The sequence below is a fragment of the Scomber scombrus genome, chromosome 23 (genome assembly GCF_963691925.1).
Source record: "Scomber scombrus chromosome 23, fScoSco1.1, whole genome shotgun sequence".
NCBI lineage: Eukaryota > Metazoa > Chordata > Actinopteri > Scombriformes > Scombridae > Scomber > Scomber scombrus.
This window is the reverse complement of record NC_084992.1, coordinates 12,102,965-12,126,626: the sequence shown is the minus strand read 5'-3', so window position 1 is coordinate 12,126,626 and position 23,662 is coordinate 12,102,965. Positions and strand designations below refer to the sequence as shown.

The window sequence follows — 23,662 nt, the reverse complement described above, 5'->3', positions numbered from 1 at the left end:
TGGGGGGCCGCACAGCCCTCCATGTGCTCGCCAGAGGTAGCCTGACTGCCATTAGGTACCGAGATGAGATCCTCAGACCTCTTGTGAGACCATATGCTGGTGCGGTGCCATATAAGTGTGACTCCAAATCCAGACTCCATGGGTTAATGAATTTGATTTCCATTGATCATTTTTGTGTGATTTTGTTGTCAGCACATTCAACTATGTAAAGAACAAAGTATTTAATAAGAATATTTCATTCATTCAGATCTAGGATGTGTTATTTTAGTGTTCCCTTTATTTTTTTTGAGCAGTGTATTTGTAAGTTCATCTAGGGGATGAAAGAAGTCCATCCTTGACTCTTAAGAAGGTACTTCCTACGTTTTCTTAAATGTAGACCGTCAGACCAGATTGAGGAACATATTGGACTGTTGTTTAGTCTATCATTATGGATCTATGCAGGGGCGTTTGCACCAAAGCACTACTCAAATCAACACAAGAAGAATGTGTATTCATGAATAGAAAATCTGTATTCCCACATCAAAAAGGCTGAGATAAATAGCAATATTTGAAAAAGCTGCCCTGCCTTCAAATCTGATAATTGCACAAACCTTAAGAGATGAATCAAGACCACCAAACAAAAACCCGCTTCCAGATTTTACTTCAACAAAACTAACCCATGGCACACGCTCTTATTACCAAACAGCACCCAGACAATCATTTTACACCCTAATCCTGAACAGTGGGGTACCACAGGGGTACGTACTGAGCCCCTGCACACACCTATTAGCATAATGTGTACATATTCCTCTACAAAGGTTGGTACAATCACAAACAAGTAGAGGGTATGGTGTGTGTGAAGAGGCGGGTGGGGGGTGGGTGGGTGGGTGCAAAAAAACACTTCCTGACCACTGAACATTAAGAAGAAACTGAACTCAGGTGGCGTCAGAGGACATACACATCCCTGCTCACTGCTTATAAGAGCACCATAATCGAACATTCGCTTGTCATCTAATCTACCTCCCACGTTAATAGAGTTAATAGATTTGGATTTTATGTGAGAAATATAACCGAGGTGTTGCAATGGAATCACACCTTTTGTGCATTCAGATCAAAGTTCAATAATACATTTACAACTTTACAACAGTGTTGTGCATTTCCTGACACTGGTTGGTTGTAATATTACTGTTCCAATGTGGCTTCAGTGCAATAAATGTTTCACAATTAATGTATATACATACATATTAATTGTGTATATATATATATATTTACATATATAACTGGGGAAATAAACAGAAGAGCTAGGAACATTTTTCTCTGATCGACAAACTGCAAACACTATGATGCAAGATTTTGGCTGAAAACACACATTCTGACTGAATATCATCCAACTTGGTATCTTGGGGGGAAAACACTTAGGAAAAGGATTTCCTGTTTGTCAGATAGCACCAATAAATCTAACTTGAGGGTGTGTTGATCATGTGTGGGAGCCTCTATTGCATTGCCACACACTATAAAGTTTGTAAAAATACAGTTTTGTTTTCTGACCTATAAAAGTCTAACCCTATCTTTTTGTCTTATGTTTTTTTTTAAATCTCAGGCTATGAATACTCAGTGTGGGCACAAATGCAAATATACATGAAACTGAGAACGGCTGAAAGGGACTAACCCTAACCCTAACCACTCACACTTCCTCTACAGGGGGGTGTGAGTGGTTCATGTCATTTTACAAATTAAAATCTCAAAGGACCAGGCTTGCCATACAAACTGCAAAATGAGAAGGTAAAAATCTTTAAAACAAACAAGATTTAATACTGAAAGACATTTCACCTGCCTGTTTATCTTCTTTGCACACTGCTGGCAGAGCTATTTATTATTTTGCAATAAACCTTTGCAAACTGTAGATCCTTGTTGACTTAAGATCACAGGTCAGTCACCACAACCAGGTGACAAAATCTGTGCACTTATTTAAGCAGGAGTAAAAAATGTGCTTGATGATTAATGCGGTTTGGTTTAATCAGGGGTTGTCAGAGCAGTGAAGCACAAGCACTTTAACTAAAGTTAAGCAATATATTCAGTGATAACATATTATTTGACCTGGCGGTTGTTCAATCTTTCCAAGTCTGTCCCTTATAATTATAGCAGTGATGATGTTCATGCACTCACTGAAGTGTTAATACTGCTCTTTATATCAGCTGCAGTTGGTGCAATAAGTTTCATACTACCATGATTACATAGCTATAAATGGTGTTTGAAGTTTCCCTACTCTACTACATTTTATTGCTTGCTTCTGTTTTATTGTCTCTACCTGTACTTGACAGTTTATTTAGTGTGTCACTTGTAATCTTACTTTACTGTTTTATTTTCCCAGTTACGCATAATAGCAGTTAGCTCCTCTCCCCTTTGAAGTAGCGCTTCAATGATATCTGATCATATATTATCAGATACTATGACTCAACTCATTTGAGTTCATTGTAACGAGGAAAAGACAGGACCAAGTGGCCTTGAGCTGGGTGAGCTCCTTGTTTCTTTTCCTTAAGTTTCCAGTGAAGTTTCAGTTTCATTTTTCTGGAAGAATGTGGAGAAATAAGAAGGATGTGTGGAGGAGTGAAAGAGAGAGGAAAGAGAGGGGGTGGAGTTGTTTCCTGACTAGCACGATGATGAAATGTAGGACTGATTAATCATTTCTTTTTAAGATAACTCAAATGTAACAGTTTTGACTGAAGTTGGGACTTCAGTGCCTCCTGGTGGAGGAAAACAGTAATGTTGTTTTACAAGTGCTCATATAAATTTTGTATGAATGCTTTATGAAGTATTTTGATGTATTTTTTGTTTGATTTTCATATTTAACCAAGACATTTAGGTACAGGGCACATGAAGGCAAGTTTTTAAATTCCTTTTAGCTTAATTTACCTTATTATTGATCTTACACTTGCTGCATTTGCAAGATGTTTTAATACGATTTTTAGTGTATGTCTCAAATTAAAGCCCAGTTCATGATGCAAATGTAAATTAAGGGTTTGCCCGATGATTGGAGCATGCTAGCACTCCCAGATTGAGTTTCATTTTTAATATATTGGCTTTAACACCAGTATATGTACGTATATGATGGGTCTGTTGCACTCAGCTGTGACTCTGAGATATTGTTTGCACAGCACTACAAACCACAACAGTGTGTTGACCTTTACTACTGTTCAAATGCTCATGTGGTTTAACACTTGTGTTTCCTTTCAACAAAAACCACATCTGGTTGGGCAAGTTGTGTTGTTTCTAATGTATGAGAGTTGTTTGCATTTCTACTGAAGAAATATTTCTCATCTAAACTTCTCAGATGGTTTTGTTTAAGTAACTCTTCAAGGCCTAAAGAAGTACAATTATACAATATTGGCAGTTTAATCACAATCAGCTGAAAACACATCTGTACTTAAAAAAAAAAAAGTTTTAAATTTAATTAGGACTTTAAATGCAGGACTTTTACCTGTAATGGCGTTTTTTTTAAAAACATTGTTGTTCAGCCATTTTTATTTAACTAGAGGATTCTGAGTACTTCCTCCACAGCTTGTTAGACAGATGCAAAATAAGGATACAAGACATATTTAAGGCTGTGCTAATAGCTGTTTTACTGTAGAGGGCAGCGTTGGACTAAATATTGAGTCTCTTAGGTCCAGTTGACGGTTTTTAAAGGGGGGCATGAATGGAACACTATTCTGCAAGGACCATCAGTCTGATTGCTTCATCCATAACTGATATGAGTTAAGTGGAGTTATCTAAATAAAATTTGTATTCGCGTGAATTAACTTGACGTGTTATGATCACTGATCATCCCTTAAAACTAAGCTAATTATCAACTTTATTGATAATTAGCTGCTACTACACTCATGAGTCAGTTTGTTATGCAGCCAAATCATTTTCATAAGTCACTGCTGTCATTTTAATACATCACTAATCTGTTAATTTAACAGATGCTGGTCCAGATTTAATACAAGTAATGTTATCCCCACAGGTGACTAGTATAACCTATACTGTACGTAAATACGTTTTTAAATTTAATATTAACTATCAACTTTTTAAAATGTATATAATTAAGACACTAAACCGATAATGTATTGTAACATCAACCCATCACAATGAAATAACTGAAACTGAAATCAACACACTAGCAGAAAGTGAGGTGCAAGTTGGGGAATGACTAACCGTGTCTTCACGCAGACAGGAAGTGTCATTTTCCCCTTTTGTGCATCATTGACAGAAAGAGGAAGCTTTCTGTCACCAGCTGAGCGTGAACCCGAGCCGTGTCTCAACAGCTCAGCCCGTCCTGCGAGTGACAAGACTTCCGAGAGCTGATGGACGTCTACCAGGAGGCTATGGAATATCTAAAGTCACAGCATGTACCAGGTGAGTGAGGGAGAGAGTGTGTGTGTCTTTTTTATGCATGTGTGTGTGTTTGTGAAGGAGAGAGAGAGACAGAGAAAGAGGGGAAAGGAGGGAAAGAGGATGAGGAGCAGTTGTGAAATTGTATTGTGAAAAATCTCTTTAGGGGGGAAATACTTTTGCATTTTTTTGTTCTGATTATGATTTTGCACCACAATTTCTTTCCATTTTCTTTCCCTCTTAATCATTTTTTGAAGAGTAGAAGCCACTTTATTCAATTTGGTAACAGCTGATGTTAACACACTTCAGAGGGCAGAAAGCAGAGTTGGGAAATGTTTTAATGATGTAGTATGTATGATGAAGTAACATGTTTAAGTAACATTCAAGTAACATTTGCTGTACTTTAGCCATGTTGCATGCTATTTTGTCATGTTATTGTGTAAATACTTTATATTGTGTGTTTGTGTTATGACAGTTGAAGTGGAGCCTGATGTCCTGGAGGAAGATGTTTTCCAAGAGGAGGTGGTGTCCTGCTTTTTCTCTCCTCTCCATGCAGAAAGCGTAGACTTCCCCGAAACCCCTGTGAGTTCACATTTCCTCCTCAAATAGAAAATAAAGAAAGACAAATAAAATAAAATTGTGTAGTGGTTAGTCTATACCTTTAATGGCTTAATTTTTTTCATTTTGACTATGTAAAGGGGGGAAATAGAGATATTCAAGTCCAGCATAAGCATAACTGTTGTTTCATCTGCAAGACACATCCTAAAATAGCTCAATGCTGTTAACAGTTCCTCATCATATTAAACATGATAATAAACATGCGTTTTCCCATCTATGCACTATCCATCTACCTAGATTTTGGTATGTTATGATACTTTATATTCAAAATGGAAACAAATTCATGGAGACACATATGTCTCAGTGTCTGAGGCAAAAAAGACAAAGAATAAAAACATTGCACACTTGTGTTTTGATGACACTGGTTATACTTCTTTGTTAGACTCCACCTGTGTGGCTGTAAAAGTGTTGATAATGATAGCAAAATGAAAAAAACTTCCCTTTGCCACTAACTGTGCAGAACTGATTAAGGTAAACATATACAAACATTGTGATAAAGCAGTTTTATGACACAATGAGGAAATATAGAATGTTTTATATGTTATATAGGCTATACGTGGATAAATATACAGGGTATTCCTTTTATTCCCAAAGACAAATACATATACAGTATATTTAGGATTTTGAGGAAAAATACGTTTTACAGATTGGGCCCACAAAGAGAAGAAATGTGTAATTTTCACATTTATGAGCAACTTTCAAGTCCTGAAATATTGGGCAAGTTAGATAATCTTAACTTGTTTTTTTTTAAAAAAGCTAATAAAGAAGGCAGACAAGGCCCAGGGTCTCCAGGGCCCCAAAACCAGAACATTAGAGGTCATGTGAATACGATTCATCTCAAAACATCCTTCACAGGTTTTACTCTCTTAAATCTCACAGAACAGACTTTTGTTTTAATTATTGTATATAAAATTAAGAACTGTTGTGTTTTCGTTAGCTTAGCCCTTTATATCTACATAAGGAGCAAACTAAACACTGACCCTAGAGAGTAGCTTATGCAAGTTTTGTTAGTTTTGCAGCCAGAGGTTGCAATCTGCAAACTCATTGCTAGGTGCCACTAAATTCTACACACGTCCTTTAAAAAATATGACTAAGGTTGAACTTTGATACTGACTTTGATTGTTTTGAACTGTTTTTGAATGTATGTGATTCAGACGACATGCAGCCAGGAGGAAATGTTGGAGAGGAGACACAAGGTCCTGATCGGCATCCTGGAGAGCGAGGAGGTCTACCTCAGAGAGCTGGATGCACTGCTCATGGTAACACACACACACACACACACACACACACACACACACACACACACACACACACACACACACACACACACACACACACACACACACAAAGATCAGATCTCCTCTCTGGTTTTTATTACTGAGGTGTCGTTTCATGATGTTCTCTTGGCTCAACAATAATGAAAAAGCGGAAAATCTTTGTTGATGTTATTTTTATCACTGTATAACTTCCTCTTTGCTGTTCGATTGTCACTTCAGTTGTGATCAGAATAATTAAACGGTTTGAAAATCATGTTCTCTAAAACAGCATCAACAATTGGCTTTTTTTTTAATGAGCCCAACAATTGATAGACGGTCTTTTACTTTACATGAACACACAGGAGCTTTTGTATGTTCATGTATCTATCTATGAGCAGCATGTTGTGCTGCATGTGGTTAACGTTGCGTCATACATGTGCAGCACTCAAATCCACCGTCTTCACTGTTCAGCTTCCTTGTTGAACCACAAATGACGACTCCATTGTTCTTCCATCAGAGATGAGTTTCCCCTTTTTCTCTACAACATGGGTTGTCTTTGTGTGACATACACTTATGTGGATTGTTGCAGAGTTAAGCTTGATGAGAATTTAATTTATTGTTTATTTAATGTCTACTGTATATAGTTAATTTGAAGCTACAGCTCAGACTGCTGAAGCCTCATATAAGCTTCAGATAAACATTTAAATGCATTTGCAATGCAAAAGCTTTGTTTACACTGCAGGAAAAAGTGGCCCAAATCTCAGATCTGTATTTTTTAATATCAATATGAACAGCACAAATCAAATGGAATCGGATCTTTTCAATTCTGATTTTGGGCCACTTTCATATATGGTCCTAAGTCAGAGATGGGTCGGATTTGCAATGTGACCTCAGTCTGATGCTGAACAGTTATGTTGCAATCCATGCAACTTCTACATCACTCTAGCTCGACATTTGCCACAATTCACAAGTCAATTCTCAAGTCACTTGATGAAAATTAGATTTGATCTCTTTCTCCTCCCCCTCATCGTTGTTATCATCTGCTCACAAATTTGCTGCCTTTAACTGCACATCAACTTAGAGATGAAAGCGTGCAGGCTGAATTCAGTGGCCTTTATGTTTACTTATGTATGACAGTGTGCTGTGTGTGATGTCTTATTGTTGCTCTTCTGTGCATAGAGGACAGTTCAGGACTGTGACCAGTTCACACTTGAATCTGATAAACAGCCAAATGAAAAAAATCTAAAAATGAAAATCTGAGCAATAAATCCAAACTGAACGCTAAAGCTGGCCGTGTGAACTAGGCCAAAATGACTGTGTGGACATAATATGGATTTTGGCCCCGATCACCTACAGTGAAAATGCATTAAACTTCTAATATTATGAACAGGATGAATGATTACAGAGAGGAAAACCTCTTTCAGTGTTTTAAATGTCCTTTAAAAGATGTGTCAATGTTTTTGTCTAAACTCACATAATGTCAAACTATTCCTTTAAAAAGTGATTCAGTTATTGCTATCAGTAGTATTTTAGTTGACAGGTAACTAGTGAGAGCAGAAAGGAAGGAAGTGTTTGTGCCATAATGAGTGACTGGGTGATTTCCTGGTCATTAACAGTAACAGCAACCCCTGTTTCCGTATTCTTACATGTTGTGACTCAAACAAAAATAAAAGGTAGAAAAACGTGAGATGAGTTTTTTTTAATGGGAATTCTGCATTTCTAGATGCGCTCTTATAGCTCAGCAGTGTGTATGTGTCACTGTAAAGGTGTTTATGGTTTTCATGCATACGTGCTATTTATTCTTGTTGTTTAATGGTGGTGGTTTGAGCACTTCAGCCAAAGTTGAGAGGCTGCTGAAATGCGATTGAAGCTTGGGTGTGTGTGCTCAACACAGTGTCTTCACACATTCTTATTTTTCTCACTTCATCACCCACTGCCTGTTGCTCTTTTTAATTTTCTCACCCACATTAGCTTTGGTGGAAAGTAACTAAGTACATTTTCTCCAGTACTGTGCAATTTTGATGTACTTGTGCTTCACTTATTTATTAGTATTTCCATATGTTACTACTTTATTCTTCCACTCCACTAAATTTCAGAGTAAACATTGTACTTTCTACTCCACTACATTTATTTGACAGCTTTAGTTACTTTTCAGATGATCCAATATTTCACCAAAAATCAAAAATTAGAGAAAAATCCAAAAACTAAAAACAGATTTTTTGTAGCAGAACTTTGTTTTTTCTTCTTGTCCTCTCCCATTAATCATCGCACGATCTCTAACTGTATATAAAGTAGAGTAAACTAGCTCCACCTCCAGCAGCTACAGCAGTAACATGCTACTCTAACACTGATGCTCTATCACTATTAATAATCTAATGATGTCATATATAATAATATTAGTCAGAGGGACCAAACCATTACTTTTACTGTAATACTTTAACTACATCAAACTGATAACACTTATGTACTTTTAATTAAGTAGGATTTTTTTGTCATGCAAGACTTGTAATGGAGTATTTTTTACATTGCTGTAAGGATCTGAATATTGCTGAATTTATTATTGCTGAATATTGCTTGTCTTCTCTATCAATCATCCCCATTTTCATTTCTTTTTTTTATTAGCCCATGAAGGCTCTGCGGGCTACAGCTGGGACCTCCCAGCCGGTTCTATCCAGTCGACAGGTCCAAACTGTTTTCTACCAGGTGCCTGAGATCAGAGACATGCACCAAAGCTTCTACGCAGGTCTGAAGGTCCAACTGAGTGCACACTCCCAGACGGAGCTCAGTCCAGTCCTCCAACCACAGCAGGGGTCAGATCCAGAGAGCGAAATGAGGAGTTTCGGTGAAGAGACAGAGATGAAACACAAAGGATTTGAGCTGATGGTGGGAGACTTATTCCTGAAAATGGTGAGTTTGTTATTGTCTTGGTGTTTTTAATGGACATTTTTCAAGTTGTAATGCTTTTATCAACATGGGAGTGGACAAGATATGTTTGCAAATGTATGAATTTATTGTTGGAAATCAATTAACAACCCAAAACAATGACAAAAATGGTCAGAATCCCTCACAGTTCAGCATTTATCTTTTTAAAAATAAGCTTATATCATAACTCAAGCCCAACAGGCAACGGATGAGCACACTGACCAGCTAAATTTTCCATTATTTCAGTACTGATTACAGATCACTTCCTGGATGCCTCACTTAAAAAAGCAAATCACACACTGCAACTGTGTCCAATTTTATATTGGCTGCAACTTTACTATTTACTCTCACTGCTCTCAATCAGTGTCAGAAGGCAAAAAAACGTTTCCTAATCTTACCTCATTTTACTTCATGTCTGTTGTGTTTACAGCTTGTTCTGCTGCCCCAAGTGGATTTTTCGAGTTTATAGTCCTTCCACAGGCTTTCAAAGTCCTTCAGTTTCCCTTTAGTTGTAAGTGAATAAAATGTTGTTACTCCTTTAGAGATCCAGAATTTAAATCTATGATCCATTTCGTTAGGCTTGAACCCAGGGTCATAAGCACACCATTGAATTATTTGTAAATTATTCTCTAATTTATATTCTCCTTTCAATGTATTCCAGATATTTAGCTGGGCTTCTATCCATGGGTTTTTGTATATTATTTTTTAATCTTTCCCATTTTTTGTGAGCCAGCAGTGCTTGGATTGGAGGATCTTTAACAATAGAGAGCTCAATATCTTCCATCTGGCATGAAATGTCGAGTTACACATATCGATCAGAGATTTAACCCTTAGAAAACGAATGAGACTTCATCAGGTTTTATACACATATATCCTTTCATGATGCTCCAAATGCTAAATTCACCATATGTCAGGAAAATAATTCTAGTGGAGAAATAATAAATTAATTTAATCTACTTCATCATCTTGCCCAAAAAGTCCACATTTCAAAGATATAATTATAATTATAATTATATCTTTTTTTATCTTTTTTTTATCTGTTTGAAGTATACTTCAAACAGATAAAATTAGCTTTATTCAGGGCATTGAACCATAGGAAATTGTCTGCACGAAAGAAATCAGCTGATCACTCTCACTGATGTAACAAACATTTCTACATAAAAATGTGTAACTTCCTCAAACATACACAGTCAACACATATTTTGTTCCCAAAGCTTTGAATTACTTTTGTCTATTTTCACTTTGTGTCTGCGTGGCACTTGTACTTTTTTTATTTAGAGAACTTGATTTAGGCCAAATTAGTGACAGAACATTAAACAAGGATGTAAACATATTATATACTTTCTTTACAGTTCTTTTAGTGTCAACTTCTGATGAAGAAATGTTTCTTGATTAATTTAAAGCAGCCTAAGATGTTACACAATGGATTAATATGCACTTTTTAGCAGATCAAATCCTTCATATCCTTTTTTTCAATACAATAGCCACCTTAAAGGACCTGCACCAGGTGTTCTCAGTTAGCTGATTAGACTTCTGCACAGGTGTTTGCTGGGTGGAACAATACTGGGACCAAGTGAGGCCAGTAAGCATTTATAAAGATAAAGTTGACCAGCATGGTTTTCATTAGTTTCTGCCGTGCAAAGTAAAAATAGTTGAGCTTTGCCAGACCTGCTGCTGTTTTTACATACAAAAGAAACAAGACCCTCACCCAATCAAATCGGTCCATTTCCATGTATAAAAAAGCATTGCAGCATTTTTGTTCATCATTCATAAATGAATCACATTCATAGTAGACTTTTGATTTGCCACAGATGAAAATGCACAAGTGAAAGAAACAACAAATGATGGTCCCGTTTTTAGCAACTCATGTCTGTTCAATTATAGTTTCATTTCACATTTTTCTTGTAGGGAGCCCCCCCCCCAAAGCATTTGGGAACTGCTGTTAGAGGGAATGCTGAAATCCACAAAAGTTTTGTGGCTTAAAATATACATGTTGCTCAACAACTAAATAGCATTTCATAATTCTCTGAGCTGTTCATATCTTAAAGAAATTGCTGCAGCTTAAAAAAACAACAACACATTAATCACTTTAAGAGATTCAAGTTTGGACTGTGCTTCCCTGCCCTCCCTCCTTCCCTCTCTTCACTCACGCAGGTCAACCAGATCAGTTTTTACGGAGGTTTCATTCAAAATTACGAGGAAGCTGTTGATATTGTGAAGAAGTGCACGCAATCAGACCCACGTTTCCGAACGCTGGCTGAGGTAATACAAACTCTCACTCTGCACCTGCTATAAGAACATAAAGAGAATGCACGAATACATCTAACAAGCTGTTTCACTTCTGCTTCTTTTCTAGAGCATGATGTCCAACAACAGCTCAGACAAAACACGTACCAAATACACATTTGAAGGTACACTCTAAACTAAAATGTATGTGTTTGCTAAATAACTTGTTGGCTGTCAGTGTCTGATTGCTGTCTTTCTCTTTACAGCTCTACTGTACAAGCCTTTGGACAGAGTGACCAAGACCACCCTAGTCTTACAGGTGGAAAAAAACCCTGGATTATTTTCCAAATTTGCATTAACCAATCAGTTTACAGTAATTTCCTTTTTATATTTCTGTATCTAACACTGGACTTCTGTGTTGAATTCTGACCTCTGCATGATGAAGGATCTCTTGAAGGCGACTCCAGAGGACCACCGAGATTATACAGTTTTACAGGAAGTTTTGAGGTTGTCACGTAGTTTCCTGTCTGGCGTCAACGAGAGTTCACAGTGCAAACGAGAGGTTATGCTAAGTCATGGCATGGTGAGGAATTATACAACACAAATATGTTGGTCAATACACATGGAAAAATGTCCTGTGCACCCATCCTCGCTACTGACCACCACATTCAGGACAATAACCAGTATGGAAACATCAAAATGCACCTCACAACATTGCATTTCCGTATATGTGTGTGTGTGTGTGTGTGTGTGTCCACTTTAGAGACGTAAGCTGATGCGTGATGGCTTTGTGATCAACGAGGGAGACCGCAGTCTTCGTCACCTCTTTCTATACACCGATCTTCTGCTGTGCACCAGAGTCAAACCTACAACTAGAGGGTGAGTGCAGCACGAGAGAACACAAGGGTTTGTGGGAATTGTGGTCAACATTTTCAAAAGCCAGAAAAACACAACAAGTATTCAATATATCGTGCTTATGAAGCAAGATACAATCACAGAAGACATGAAAGACAAGAAAACATGTCATGCATGAATAAATATTACCACAGTTTTGTGTAAAGTGTCTGTGCATGCATATGAGTGCATGTATATTTTCAAGAATATGTGTGTTTGCATTTTTTCCAGGAAACAGGACCAGTACAGGTTCTGCTGGTATCTTCCGCTAGCTGGTCTCAAACTTCACTGGGTTGCAGATCAGGACCAAACTCCTGACACACACCTCCGCCTACACACTATAAGAACTAAGATGTACCTCCTCCGGCAGCAGCTACGACAACATACGGTGCGTAACAGAAACAGACAGAAACACAGACAGAAAAACAGACAAGTCCTTTAACAGTGAAATGATGAAGAAAATGTGTTTGTATGTGCAAATGAAGAAAGGATCCAAGAATTCGACCTTGCCAACTCGCAACAAGAAGAAACTGGAGCAACTGGAGCTGATGCTGCTCACACACTCCATTGATTACAGGCTGGAGCTACACAGCCCAAGTGCCAAGGTACAAACTAACCCTTAACCCTAACCCTAACCCATCCAAATATATTAGGACAATTACAGTCATCATTAATACAGATTCAAATCAAAGAGAAACGTTTTGTCTCACCGCAGAGTCAATCTCTCCTCTTCTCCTCTTTGTATGAACTGGAAGAATGGAGAGAAGCCATTCACAAACTCACTACAGACAGTAAGTCCAAAGCTTTTTGATGAACTATGAGTAGGATTACAAGATATAATCAAATTGATATCAGAAATATTGGCTCCTCATTTAGTGGCTTTGTGAATATGTAAAGGCACGTTTTTTTAAATTTAGATGAAAACTGGCTTTACACAAAAAGATAAATGTCTTTTTGTGCACTTGTCTTCCTCCAGTCATCTTTTTTCTCTTTGATTTTTTAAATGTGTTTAACAAGCTAATTTTTAAGACAGCACTAATGTCTACCAACAGATGTTTAATTCAGAAAATTAGACACCGGTGTGGTAGCAATGATACCGAACTTCTTAGCTGGTTTATGAGAGGTAGTGAGTAGCTGAATGGTGGAATGAGGGTGTGACATGGTAGCTGGGACAAAAAGTGGACCGTCTCTTTTTAGGATTTGTAAAACAACATTTTTCAGTGTGCAAAAAGGGTCTTTACTTTACTCAGGAAATAACTAATATGGATCATTTGTCCATACTTGAGGTGAAAAGTTTGACAAATATAATTTGCATGTGTCTGAGTACACACGGACATACTCTGCAGATACTGACAACATGATTACTGTTACCAGTCTTCAGAGTCACTAACTACCTACACTCTTCATGGTGCAGCGTGGGGGTCACATTGATGTATTAATAGCTTTTGAACATCAAAGGAGCTCTATGGCACAGAGAAATATGATAGACCAGACTGACGATACACACATGAGCTTCATCTGCTTGATAACGAGCTAATACTTAGAATCAGGTGTGTTAGAGTGGGGAGACACCTAAAACATGCAGGGCAGTAGCTCTCAGGAGCAGGGTTGGAGACCACTCCTCTATACAGACGTATGAGCCGCTGTACAGGAGTGAGACCTGAAAGTTGGGGTTAATACTTCTTAAACTGTTCGACACCAACTTCTGGGACTTGTTGTGACTGTTATATGCATGACTACACCCAGACAGACATGGTTCCTCTGTGAAAGAGAAAGGTACTAAGCATTTTCACAAGTTCACACAAGCATTTATACATATTCATACAATTATTTCCCTCACAAGGACGAGCTGTTCTGCGGCGGTTCTGCTGTGCTAACAACCATATCTGGACCACATCTGTCGTTTTTCTGATATAGAAACGTTTGCTTTTAATATCTAGACTATTTTGTCTGTGGGTTTCACTTTAATTGTATTTTGTTATCTTTTTTATTATTACTTTGGTTCCTTAAGCAGCAAGCTTTTCAAATGTAAATTGCTTTATAGATAAAATGTATTATTATGATTGTAGTTATTTATTTGCCTCTTGTGGTTTGTCAGACATAGAAACCGTCCCTCCAGACCTTCTTACTCTCACCAGTGCGTGTGTGAAGCTGAGAATGACCCAGCATCCGCCACTACACACCACCTTCACCGGTACAACCGCCATGTCTGTCTTAACTCAACTGTCGGTCCCCTATCCCTCACCACAGGATCCTATGTCTGAAACACAGTGTGCTGATACATTGTGGTTTAACCTTTTCAACACTTACAACACTTCAAATATTTTCCTCACGTTTAACCCAGTTTCACTTTTGCTCAGGACGGTAAAATAAAAAATATCTTTGTCTCTGTCTCTCTCTACAGGAAAGGACGAGAACTCGTTATGTGGAACTCTGAGCGTGGCGATCCACTCTGCTTGCGGCCTGCAGCAACCAGCTTGTATATTTGATATTACTCTAAATGGTGATAGTTTAGTTAAAAATAAGAGATGTAGTGTGACTGTGATGTACATTTATTTTCAGTTTTAAGGGGGGAAATGGTTGTTCTTCTGTCTGACTGATGGTTTAGACGTCAAAAGGTCACTTAGTTTGAGTTCTGTTTCTTTCAGGTGTGTACGTGTGTGTGGAAGTAGATGGCTACAAGTTTTACGATCAACAGTCAAAGACACACTCCTCAGTCCGCACGCTCGACCCGCACTGGGACCAGGTTGGACTGATTTCCTTTTTAACTGAAATAATTCAACACTGATGGATGTATCAAACAAAAACCTGAACACAGGAAAAATATTAGTTAAAGTTAAAAGTTGGCTGCCTGACATTTGGTCCTGTAGGTCTGACAGATATACTGTAGCAGCAGATGATTCGTCAAGCAGCGTAAATGACTTCTTCATGTCTAGACAGCATCCCACATGTCATGCTGGTACTTCAGGGGATTAAAAAACTTGCAATGTGGCCAGAGCCTGGTCCCCGCCGTGCTTTAAACATGATCAGTGGCAGTAAAATTGACACTAAACCCGACTGGTAGTCAGGACTGTAAGCCTTAAAATAAGTCATGAATGCTCTTGTTGTAGCTTAGGGAACAAAGCTGTTATTGTCAGGGTTAAAGCCACCATCTTTCTTTCAAACAGGAGCTGTCGTTCCAGGTGGATGAAGCACAGAACCTGAGGTTGCTCTGTGTGGGTCAGTCTGACGGACGGGACGGACGGGAAACTGTCTTAGGAAGAAGTTCTGTAAAGGTACTGAGACGGATAACTTCAGCTGTTTTATCTATTATCTGTCATCCATATGGAAAATGACTTGAAACATATCACAGTAGTGCACCAATGAGAGTCAAAGCATAAAAGTAATGGGAAATACATCAAAATCTGTTAAAGCTGCACAACAATTTTTTTTATATCAACAAGTTCAAGTCATATAAAAGGTGTTGCTTGTAATGATGAATACACAAAGAGTTATCACTTGACTCTGGGGTTCCTCTCAGTTCTGTGGAGCATTTTAGCTTCTTTCAGCTGATAGTTTTGGTTTTGGTTCACTCTCTTTGTTCTCGGTCTTGTTTCCAGAAGCAGCTCTGAAAAAACCTTTAAAGATAACGCTGTGGAGTTCCCCTGAAGCTTTAGATGATGCGATGCAGTCTTTCGAAGATTTTACGCTATTCCAATGATCTGCAGGTGTTGGAAATGTGCCACAAAATGCTGCTATACACCAGAAAAGACAGAAGAAGACTTTAACCTAAAGTGAACATAGATGTAAAAAAAAAAATGCAGGGTTTAAAATACTTTTTAAAAAAAATCCGTTTTGCAAACCTTTTATGAGGAAGGAAATGCATTCAGCAAATTTGTTAGATGTGAAGAAAGGCTTTGTCTACAGGAAATCTCCAAAGAGCCCTGGAGATGAATGTCATGTTTACAGTTTATTGTGTTGGCAATAAACTGAGTGGTTAAAAAAAAAAAAAATCAATGAATTCAAGTTTATATGATATATGTTGTGTTTGTCTGTTAGCTGGAATCTAAAACCTTGAATAAGCGATGGAGAAGACAGACTCTCATCATGGGCCAGGTGGAGGTGACGATTTCCCTGAAGTACACCCCCCACGTGCTTGACGCACCCAGCTCAACAGCTCAGCAGCAGCTCATCTTTGGTGTCCCACATGAAATTGTGGCACAGTAAGTGCAAACAGTGTTTCCTCTGACACAGTTTGGCCTCATGGGGCAGTTTAAATAGGCATGAAACTGAAAGTTGCAGCTCAGTGTCAAGTTTTATTTCCCTTCTGTGCTGTTTTTTTTCATGTAGCTAGTTTCAGGAAGTGAATCAGTAAGTTCTGTGGGAGAGTGTTCTGAGGAGAAGCAGAAGTGGGAGTTTGAAATAAAATGAAACCATGTATCAAACATCTGAGATGTTTTCGTATTTGTTTTCTGAATGCTCTTCCAGACAGGAAGGAGTGCTGGTCCCACATGTGGTGCGATGCTGCGCTGAGGAAGTGGAGAGGAGAGGCCTGGACGAGGTGGGCATCTACAGGATTTCAGGAGGCGCCACTGACATCATCGCGCTGAAGGCAGTGTTCAACAGCAGTAAGAAAACACACGGCTAAACAACAGCTTTGTGTTGGCTTGTGCAGTTGGTTCAGAGTTATTCTCATACACCTCAACTGCTTGAAAAAACAGTTTGTCATATGAAGTACCGAAAGGAAGACAAGCATTTGCATACATTTCCTCTCCAGATAGTGTTTTTTTTTTTCATTAATTTGCACAATTTGTATCCTGTTTACAGTTTACAGAAACTGTTTCACTGATATATAGTCATTCCTTGTGTGTTCATTTCTGAAGATCTGTGTAAGCACATAAAGAGCCACTAAACCCGAATCAAATTCCTTGATCTCTATTCGTCATTTCTGATCATGATCCTCACCATCTATCTGCCCTGCTCAGATCTGCGTGAAGCAGTAACCAGGCTGAGATGTGCAGATGTGAACACCGTCTCCGGTGTCCTCAAACTTTACTTTAGAGAGCTGCCTGAGCCTCTCATACCCGCTGAGCTGTTTCAGAGTCTGGCCAAGATGCTGGGTAAGACGAACACATCGCCAACACATGATAAAATAATTATAGAGGTTTCATGTTGAGGATTTGTTAAGAGTTGAAACCATAAACAGAAAATCCATTGCAGTAAACATAAGGCCTGAAATTGAGTTTGTGCCAGCGTTTTCATGCATTTTTATAAACACAAAGATTCACATTAGAAATGTATTTTCACAACCACGTCATTGTATTTGGTGTTTTTGTTGTTGTTGTTGTTGGTGGTGTGGACAAAATGGGAAATAACTTCTGTAAATTATTCTGTCTTCCTTTTGCTAAATCAAATTTGAATCCTTCAGAAAAGTGAACTAAAGTCAAACTGCTGTACATGTATGTGAATTATTCCCCCTCCGGCAGAAATCGAGGACTTAGACTTGCGGCTGGTCTCTATGCTGGCTCTGCTGGAGTCCTGTCCGGACGCCAACCGCTACACCTTCGTCTACCTGCTGCACCACCTCCAACGGTCAGAATCAGACGACACCACATAACCACTTCTGTCCTCAGTATTGTTTAGTCATGAAATAAAGGGATAGATTAAGTTTTTTGTATAATCCCTAAAGATGATATTGTACCACTATTGTTTTCTAATCAGGATGAACTTTCATCGGAGGTAACATTGACCTTGCACTCTCTGACAAATTGACATTTTGTAATCATTTTTTAAAACTGCATTTTCTCCAGAGTTTCTGAGAAGCAAGACAAGAACAAGATGACTCTGCTGAACCTGGCTACAGTGTTCGGCCCGAGCCTTGTCCGCCCCCCTGTGGCTGGACTGGGACAGGACGGCCCCACTATCGATATCTCCCAGGAGGTTGTGATACAGGTGGGGATGAAGCAATGGAGAGTTTTCAATGTTTGGTGCAGCATTGGAAGTCTTTAACACATTGTGTAGCAAAATAAACTCTTTGGCTTTCAAAACAGCGGCAGTTATGAGAATGAAATATAATTTTTAGCACAAATGAGGTCTGAATCCAGAAACTGAGACCACAAAAAATCAAGTCTCAATTTTTGAAAATTATCATTATTTTCATATGTATTCATTTAACAGTTCAATCATATTTTCTGTAATTTCAATTTCTCAACAGGAAGCTCTAAATCTCTTTGGAGGCCTTTTCCACATTGGGAGGAAAACAGTTCTGAAAATACTGAATTTAAATATATTTATATGTGGAGTCAGCTTATAAAATATCCTCCAAATAAGAAGATTAACTCCCACAGGTTGCTAAAAAAAAAAACCCAAATCCCCTCAAAGAAATACAGAAGACCTCATCAACAGCCCATAAATGATTTAAAAGCAAAAAGCAGCAACCCTAACCCTAACCCTAACCCTGAAATAAAGTATATTAAAAGATGTAAAAATGGAGTAAAAACTAAAAAAATAATGTTGTCAGATGATATTATTTAGTAATAATGTGTATTTTTAGTCAACAGCTCAAATGATATATCTCATTTTAGAGAAACTTCTTCATATGCTGAACTATATATTGTACTAAAACTATATTTAACTCTATTGCAGTGTTTTTATTTTAAGCAAAAAGAGGAAGAGGAACTGAGAAGTCTATCACACAACGATATATCTATTACAAGCAGTTACTGTCCACCCACATAACTGTAGTGCAAAGCTGAAGTAATACTTTATAACCTTGTCATACTTTCTGTGTGTGTGTGTGTGTGTGTGTGTGTGTGTGTGTGTGTGTGTGTGTGTGTGTGTGTGTGTGTGTGTGTGTGTGTGTGTGTGTGTGTGTGTGTTATGTGTTCAGGTCCAAGTGGTTTTCAGCTACCTGCAGTGCAACAACCTCCCTGACGCCCGGATCTCTCCGCCACATGACACAGATGCTGAGGATGAGACCACCCACTTGTGAGACCACCATCTGTGTTCTGCTGTCAGGAAATTCAAATAGTGTAAAAGTGTGTGTGTGTGTGTGTGTGTGTGTGTGTGTGTGTGTGTGTGTGTGTGTGTGTGTGTGTGTATACAAAATATGAGCAAGGACTGTGGGACACAAAAGGTATTTATTGATAAAATATGGACTGACACTTTTGAATTAATCTGGGACAGCACATAAATGGTGATTGCATGTGAAGACTTTTCCTCCATGTGGTAACTCAATACTAAATGACAGCTATTTCTGTTTCTATTCTAAATGTTAATGTTTGTGTCGATATGTTGAACATATGTGTAAGTTATTTAAGTTTAAATCCCTTAAAGTCAACAGTACAGTAACATTGATGTACCTTTCCTAAACGTTACCTCATGATTCGGTTATTTATGCTCAAAGTGAAACTCAAAAGTGGAAACATTTTCAATCTCCTTAAATAAAAGTGGTCAGAAAATAGAAATGTTCTTGATACCGTGGTGTTCTTGTTATAACGGACTTGGTGGCGAAGAAGATATAATGTGAAGTTGAGGAAAAGTCGGGGCTGCAGATGTTGTAAAAAGGTCAAGGGTCACCTCCCTGAGCCTGAAATCCAATCGGTTATGGTTCAGATCCAACTAGACGGAGTTCACCACGAAGTGTACGCCTCCATAAAAGTCATATACACACATTGATACGGCATGTTGGAAGCAAATGTGCACGCACACACATACGGCCCATGTTCGACCCATCCGCGCAACAGATGGGAGTCTCTTTTCAACCACGCCACCTGGACGGGCCGGGTTAATGTTGCCTCCAACCTTTTACCCCAAAACCCCCTCTCAGCCTTTTGATCGCTAATCCCGGCCCCCCAGTCCAGCTCTCCCCAGTACTAATAGACTCCGCTCTGTGTGTGGACGCCATAACAACATCCAGAATAAGTCCCCCTTAAAAAAAAACTAAAACATGGGATCACCCTGCTGCCCCTGGCATCATAAATCACCTGTCCCCTCTAACACAGCGGCTGCCAAAAATAAGGTTCCGCTTGACGACAACAAAGACAAAATGAGGTTCCCATTGCAGACTACAAAGAGAACGGAGCAGAGGAAGGCCTGAGACGTCCCAGACATTTGTGACCAAAGACTGGACCAGACGACTGGTCGACACCTGGGGCTGGTGGGAAAGTGTTTAACGGGAGAAGTCAAATTCTGGCTGTGTGACAGACTGTCTCACGTACAAACATTATAAAGTAACTTCATTTATATGGAAATTCTTGACTATATTTATAGTGGTTAAGTTATTTTTTATAAACCAGCAACAAAGAAACAACATGAGACTTCATTTCCTGAACTTTTTACCTCTTAAATTGCCATTAACTTCATTTAAATTACATCTTTTTCCAGCCTTTTGACATTGCATGATAGTATTAATTCTTTATCTGCCTCATAAAACACATCATTGAAGCTACTGTATACAATGCTGAGTTTTGAGTGAATGAAGACTGACAAGAACGTGGGTGAAAGCTGTGAGGACGGCTGCAGTAATTTTTGCTACGATACATTAGGCATCAACTTGTATGAGAACTGAAAACAGTAAAGCTGCTGGTGTGCACATGTTTGTAGCATATCAATGTTGTAGTGTAGCTATGTGTGTATGTGTGTGCATGTGTGTGTGTGTCATGGTGTTGCTGCCCGGAGCTGTGCCATGCTTGATTAGTCCTAATCTAGCTGGGAGTCGGGTTGCTGTGTCGGCGGCGTGTCTGTATGGAAGGCATGCAGGCAGCGGATCACAGGGATTGACCCTCTGCCTCTCAGGTTAACAGAAGCCCTGTGTGTGTGTGTGTGTGTGTGTGTGTGTGTGTGTGTGTGTGTGTGTGTGTGTGTGTGTGTGTGTGTGTGTGTGTGTGTGTGTGTGTGTGTGTGTGTGTGTGTGTGTGTCCTAAAAAACAGTGTGACTGTGAAACTTGCTGAACTTGGACTTGGAGCTGTTGCAATGATAGATTGGGTGTGAGGAGAAGAGAGTTAAGGGAAATTTGAAGTGTGTGTGTGTGTGTGAGAGAGGAAAAGGAAATGAAAAAGTATTAAAAAGAAAAAAGTGTGTTTGCAAGAGGTCTAGTTGAACTTTGGCTCTGGCAGCAGTGCAGCAGGAGTCACCTCTCGTAAAACGTACCCTCAGCAGGTTGTAAACATAATACCATACACACATGCACACACACACACACACACACACACACACACACACACACACACACAAACAAGCTGACCTCCATTTTTTCTGTAGGCCTGCCTTCGTCCACAGCGCCTCAGAAAAGTGTGTGTTGTTGGTTTAACGTGAGCAAAGCCGCAGACATCGTGCTCTGCCTGCACCAGAATGAGCCTCGGGCTTAAGCTGTCTGTTAGTGTCTGTGTAAGTGTGTGTGTTTGGGGAGTTTTGGGATCAAACCCTGATGTCGACAGACGCTGCACTGAGGAGACGGCCGCTGACAGGTGCTTCCTGTAGCAAAGCAGCAGGTGCTTCGTATTCACACACATTCTCACACACACACACACACACACACACATAAAGGCAGATCCTGACGCACACACACACACACTCTCTCTCTCTCTCCTCTGTTCGCCTTCCCTCTTGTCCTCTAACACACACACATTTGTATTATTATACATGTGTGGATGTGAACTGTAACCCAGCACTCAATATATAACCGCTGCGTCCGGATGTTGTAATGAGTTTGTTTTTGTTTTCTTGCACATAAACATCTTAAATTTCCTTATCTCAGTGGTCACCTCATTTTTTTAAATGATATATGTTGAATCTGGACAGGCTGGACTTTCACCAGCTGTTGTTGTTACCATTTAATCATACTTCTTTATCTAAAACAAATTCTAATGCTAACCATACCCTACTACTTTCAGAGCAGTACTTAAACGTTGCTCAAATGCCACATTTAAAGAAAGTGAATGTGATTTTAATATTACAGCTTGAACAAAAGTATCAAACTAAAACTGCATCAACTAATATTTTTAGCCACTTGGGGACCAACTGACATAATGTCACCTTCTTATTAGGCCTGTAAGTCTAATATTTATTCTCTTTTTAGCTTTGGTTTTGGTCTCCACCAACTCCTAAAGGAAATATTTGTCTCTTTAGCTGCTAAATGCTAAACCAGGTAGTCACTAAGTTTGTCTGCTTTTTGGTGCACTGATGAGAACTGAAAATAAAACAATAAAATATTGATTAGTGCAGCTTTGAGTGCAGCTTTGAGTTTATAGTTTCAGCTATTCATCCGCGTTTGTGATCATTTAGATATTTTAAAATGTAAATTCTTGATTGAACACCCATATTTTTAAAAAGGTTTTTAAATGAAGCATCAACAAAAGGCTATAAGTTGTTCATGCATTTTGGGGTAGAACTATAATTGAATTACTATAATTAACTGTCTACTCTATGATGTCTGACATCAGGGGGTTTTGTTTTTGCAATGTGTGAAGTCAGTTTGTGGCACAGTAATCTCTCATTTAATCTCAGTTTCCCCTTTCCTATTTATGTTTCATTAAGTAATTGACTTCAGTGGTTTTTGTCAGTCAGAAGGTCACTCATGATACATTTGAAATAACAACTAAACTTTCAGTAAGGACAAGCAAAATATCGTCATATTTGAAGATTTGCCTGTTGATTTTCTGTCCATGGAGTGCTGGCTAAAGTAATGATGGGGCTCAGAGGGGTGAAATAGTTGCAATTATTTAAGAAAATGATATTAACCTTTTTCAGAGCAATCTCTGGGGTTTTTTCTTCTCATGGGTGTGAATATAAATAGTGTACAATAAAGGATTTTGTGATCTGCTTGTTTGGTAGATGTTGTGGGTTGAGTGTCCCGACAAACCAGCTGAATCCTTGTGAGGATGTTTGGACCTCAAAAGAGTAGAAAAACAAGCGTTACACACACAGCCTTCTCGTCAGTGTACAGTATGATCAGTCCCACCGAGAGGTCGTCAGTCAGCGAGTCTATTTTTCTCTCTTTATTTTCAATCGCAGCGGAACAGCCAATCACTGACGCCGCCAACACCAAAACAACATGGCTGCTCAACAAATCGGAGCTCTTCCATCTGTCTTATTGTACCCCCAACAGCACCATTTCCCTTGGGCTATGACGCCACATCTCCCAAATGGAAACACAAGTCATGACGACAGGTCGGGCCGATGCTTTTTAGATCCATATCTGGGGTCCTGACTGTCTATCTGAGGATTCCTTTATGGTTAGAAAATGAGGCTGAGGTTAGTTTGGTCTCTGTGTCAGCTGTCCGTTGAAAGAGCAGATTGTAGATAGAGTCCATTTCCCCAAATATTGTACTGTCTAACTGTAAATGCTTGTCTGTGTGTGTGGAGCTTGCTTTACCATTATCCCAATCTCTCAAAATCTGCAAAAATGTTATTAGGG

General features: G+C 38.8%; 2 protein-coding genes across 2 annotated transcripts in view; one reads left to right on the top strand and one right to left on the bottom strand.

Moving 5' to 3' along the window:
• The window catches only part of acap1 (ArfGAP with coiled-coil, ankyrin repeat and PH domains 1), a 479,281-nt gene that overhangs the window by 175,966 nt on the left and 279,653 nt on the right, over positions 1 to 23,662 (bottom strand). The window lies entirely within an intron of this gene.
• Positions 1,645 to 19,701, top strand: si:dkey-33c9.6 (active breakpoint cluster region-related protein). The gene is made up of 23 exons (XM_062444820.1): positions 1,645 to 1,761; positions 4,229 to 4,374; positions 4,826 to 4,932; positions 6,123 to 6,227; positions 8,847 to 9,131; positions 11,301 to 11,408; positions 11,503 to 11,557; positions 11,639 to 11,691; positions 11,818 to 11,955; positions 12,136 to 12,251; positions 12,498 to 12,654; positions 12,752 to 12,871; positions 12,982 to 13,057; positions 14,365 to 14,460; positions 14,671 to 14,769; positions 14,915 to 15,012; positions 15,434 to 15,541; positions 16,305 to 16,468; positions 16,734 to 16,873; positions 17,231 to 17,365; positions 17,732 to 17,837; positions 18,056 to 18,197; positions 19,135 to 19,701. The coding sequence occupies exons 2-23, from the start codon at positions 4,323 to 4,325 to the stop codon at positions 19,234 to 19,236; spliced, it is 2,562 nt and encodes an 853-aa protein (XP_062300804.1). The 5' UTR covers positions 1,645 to 1,761; positions 4,229 to 4,322; the 3' UTR covers positions 19,237 to 19,701.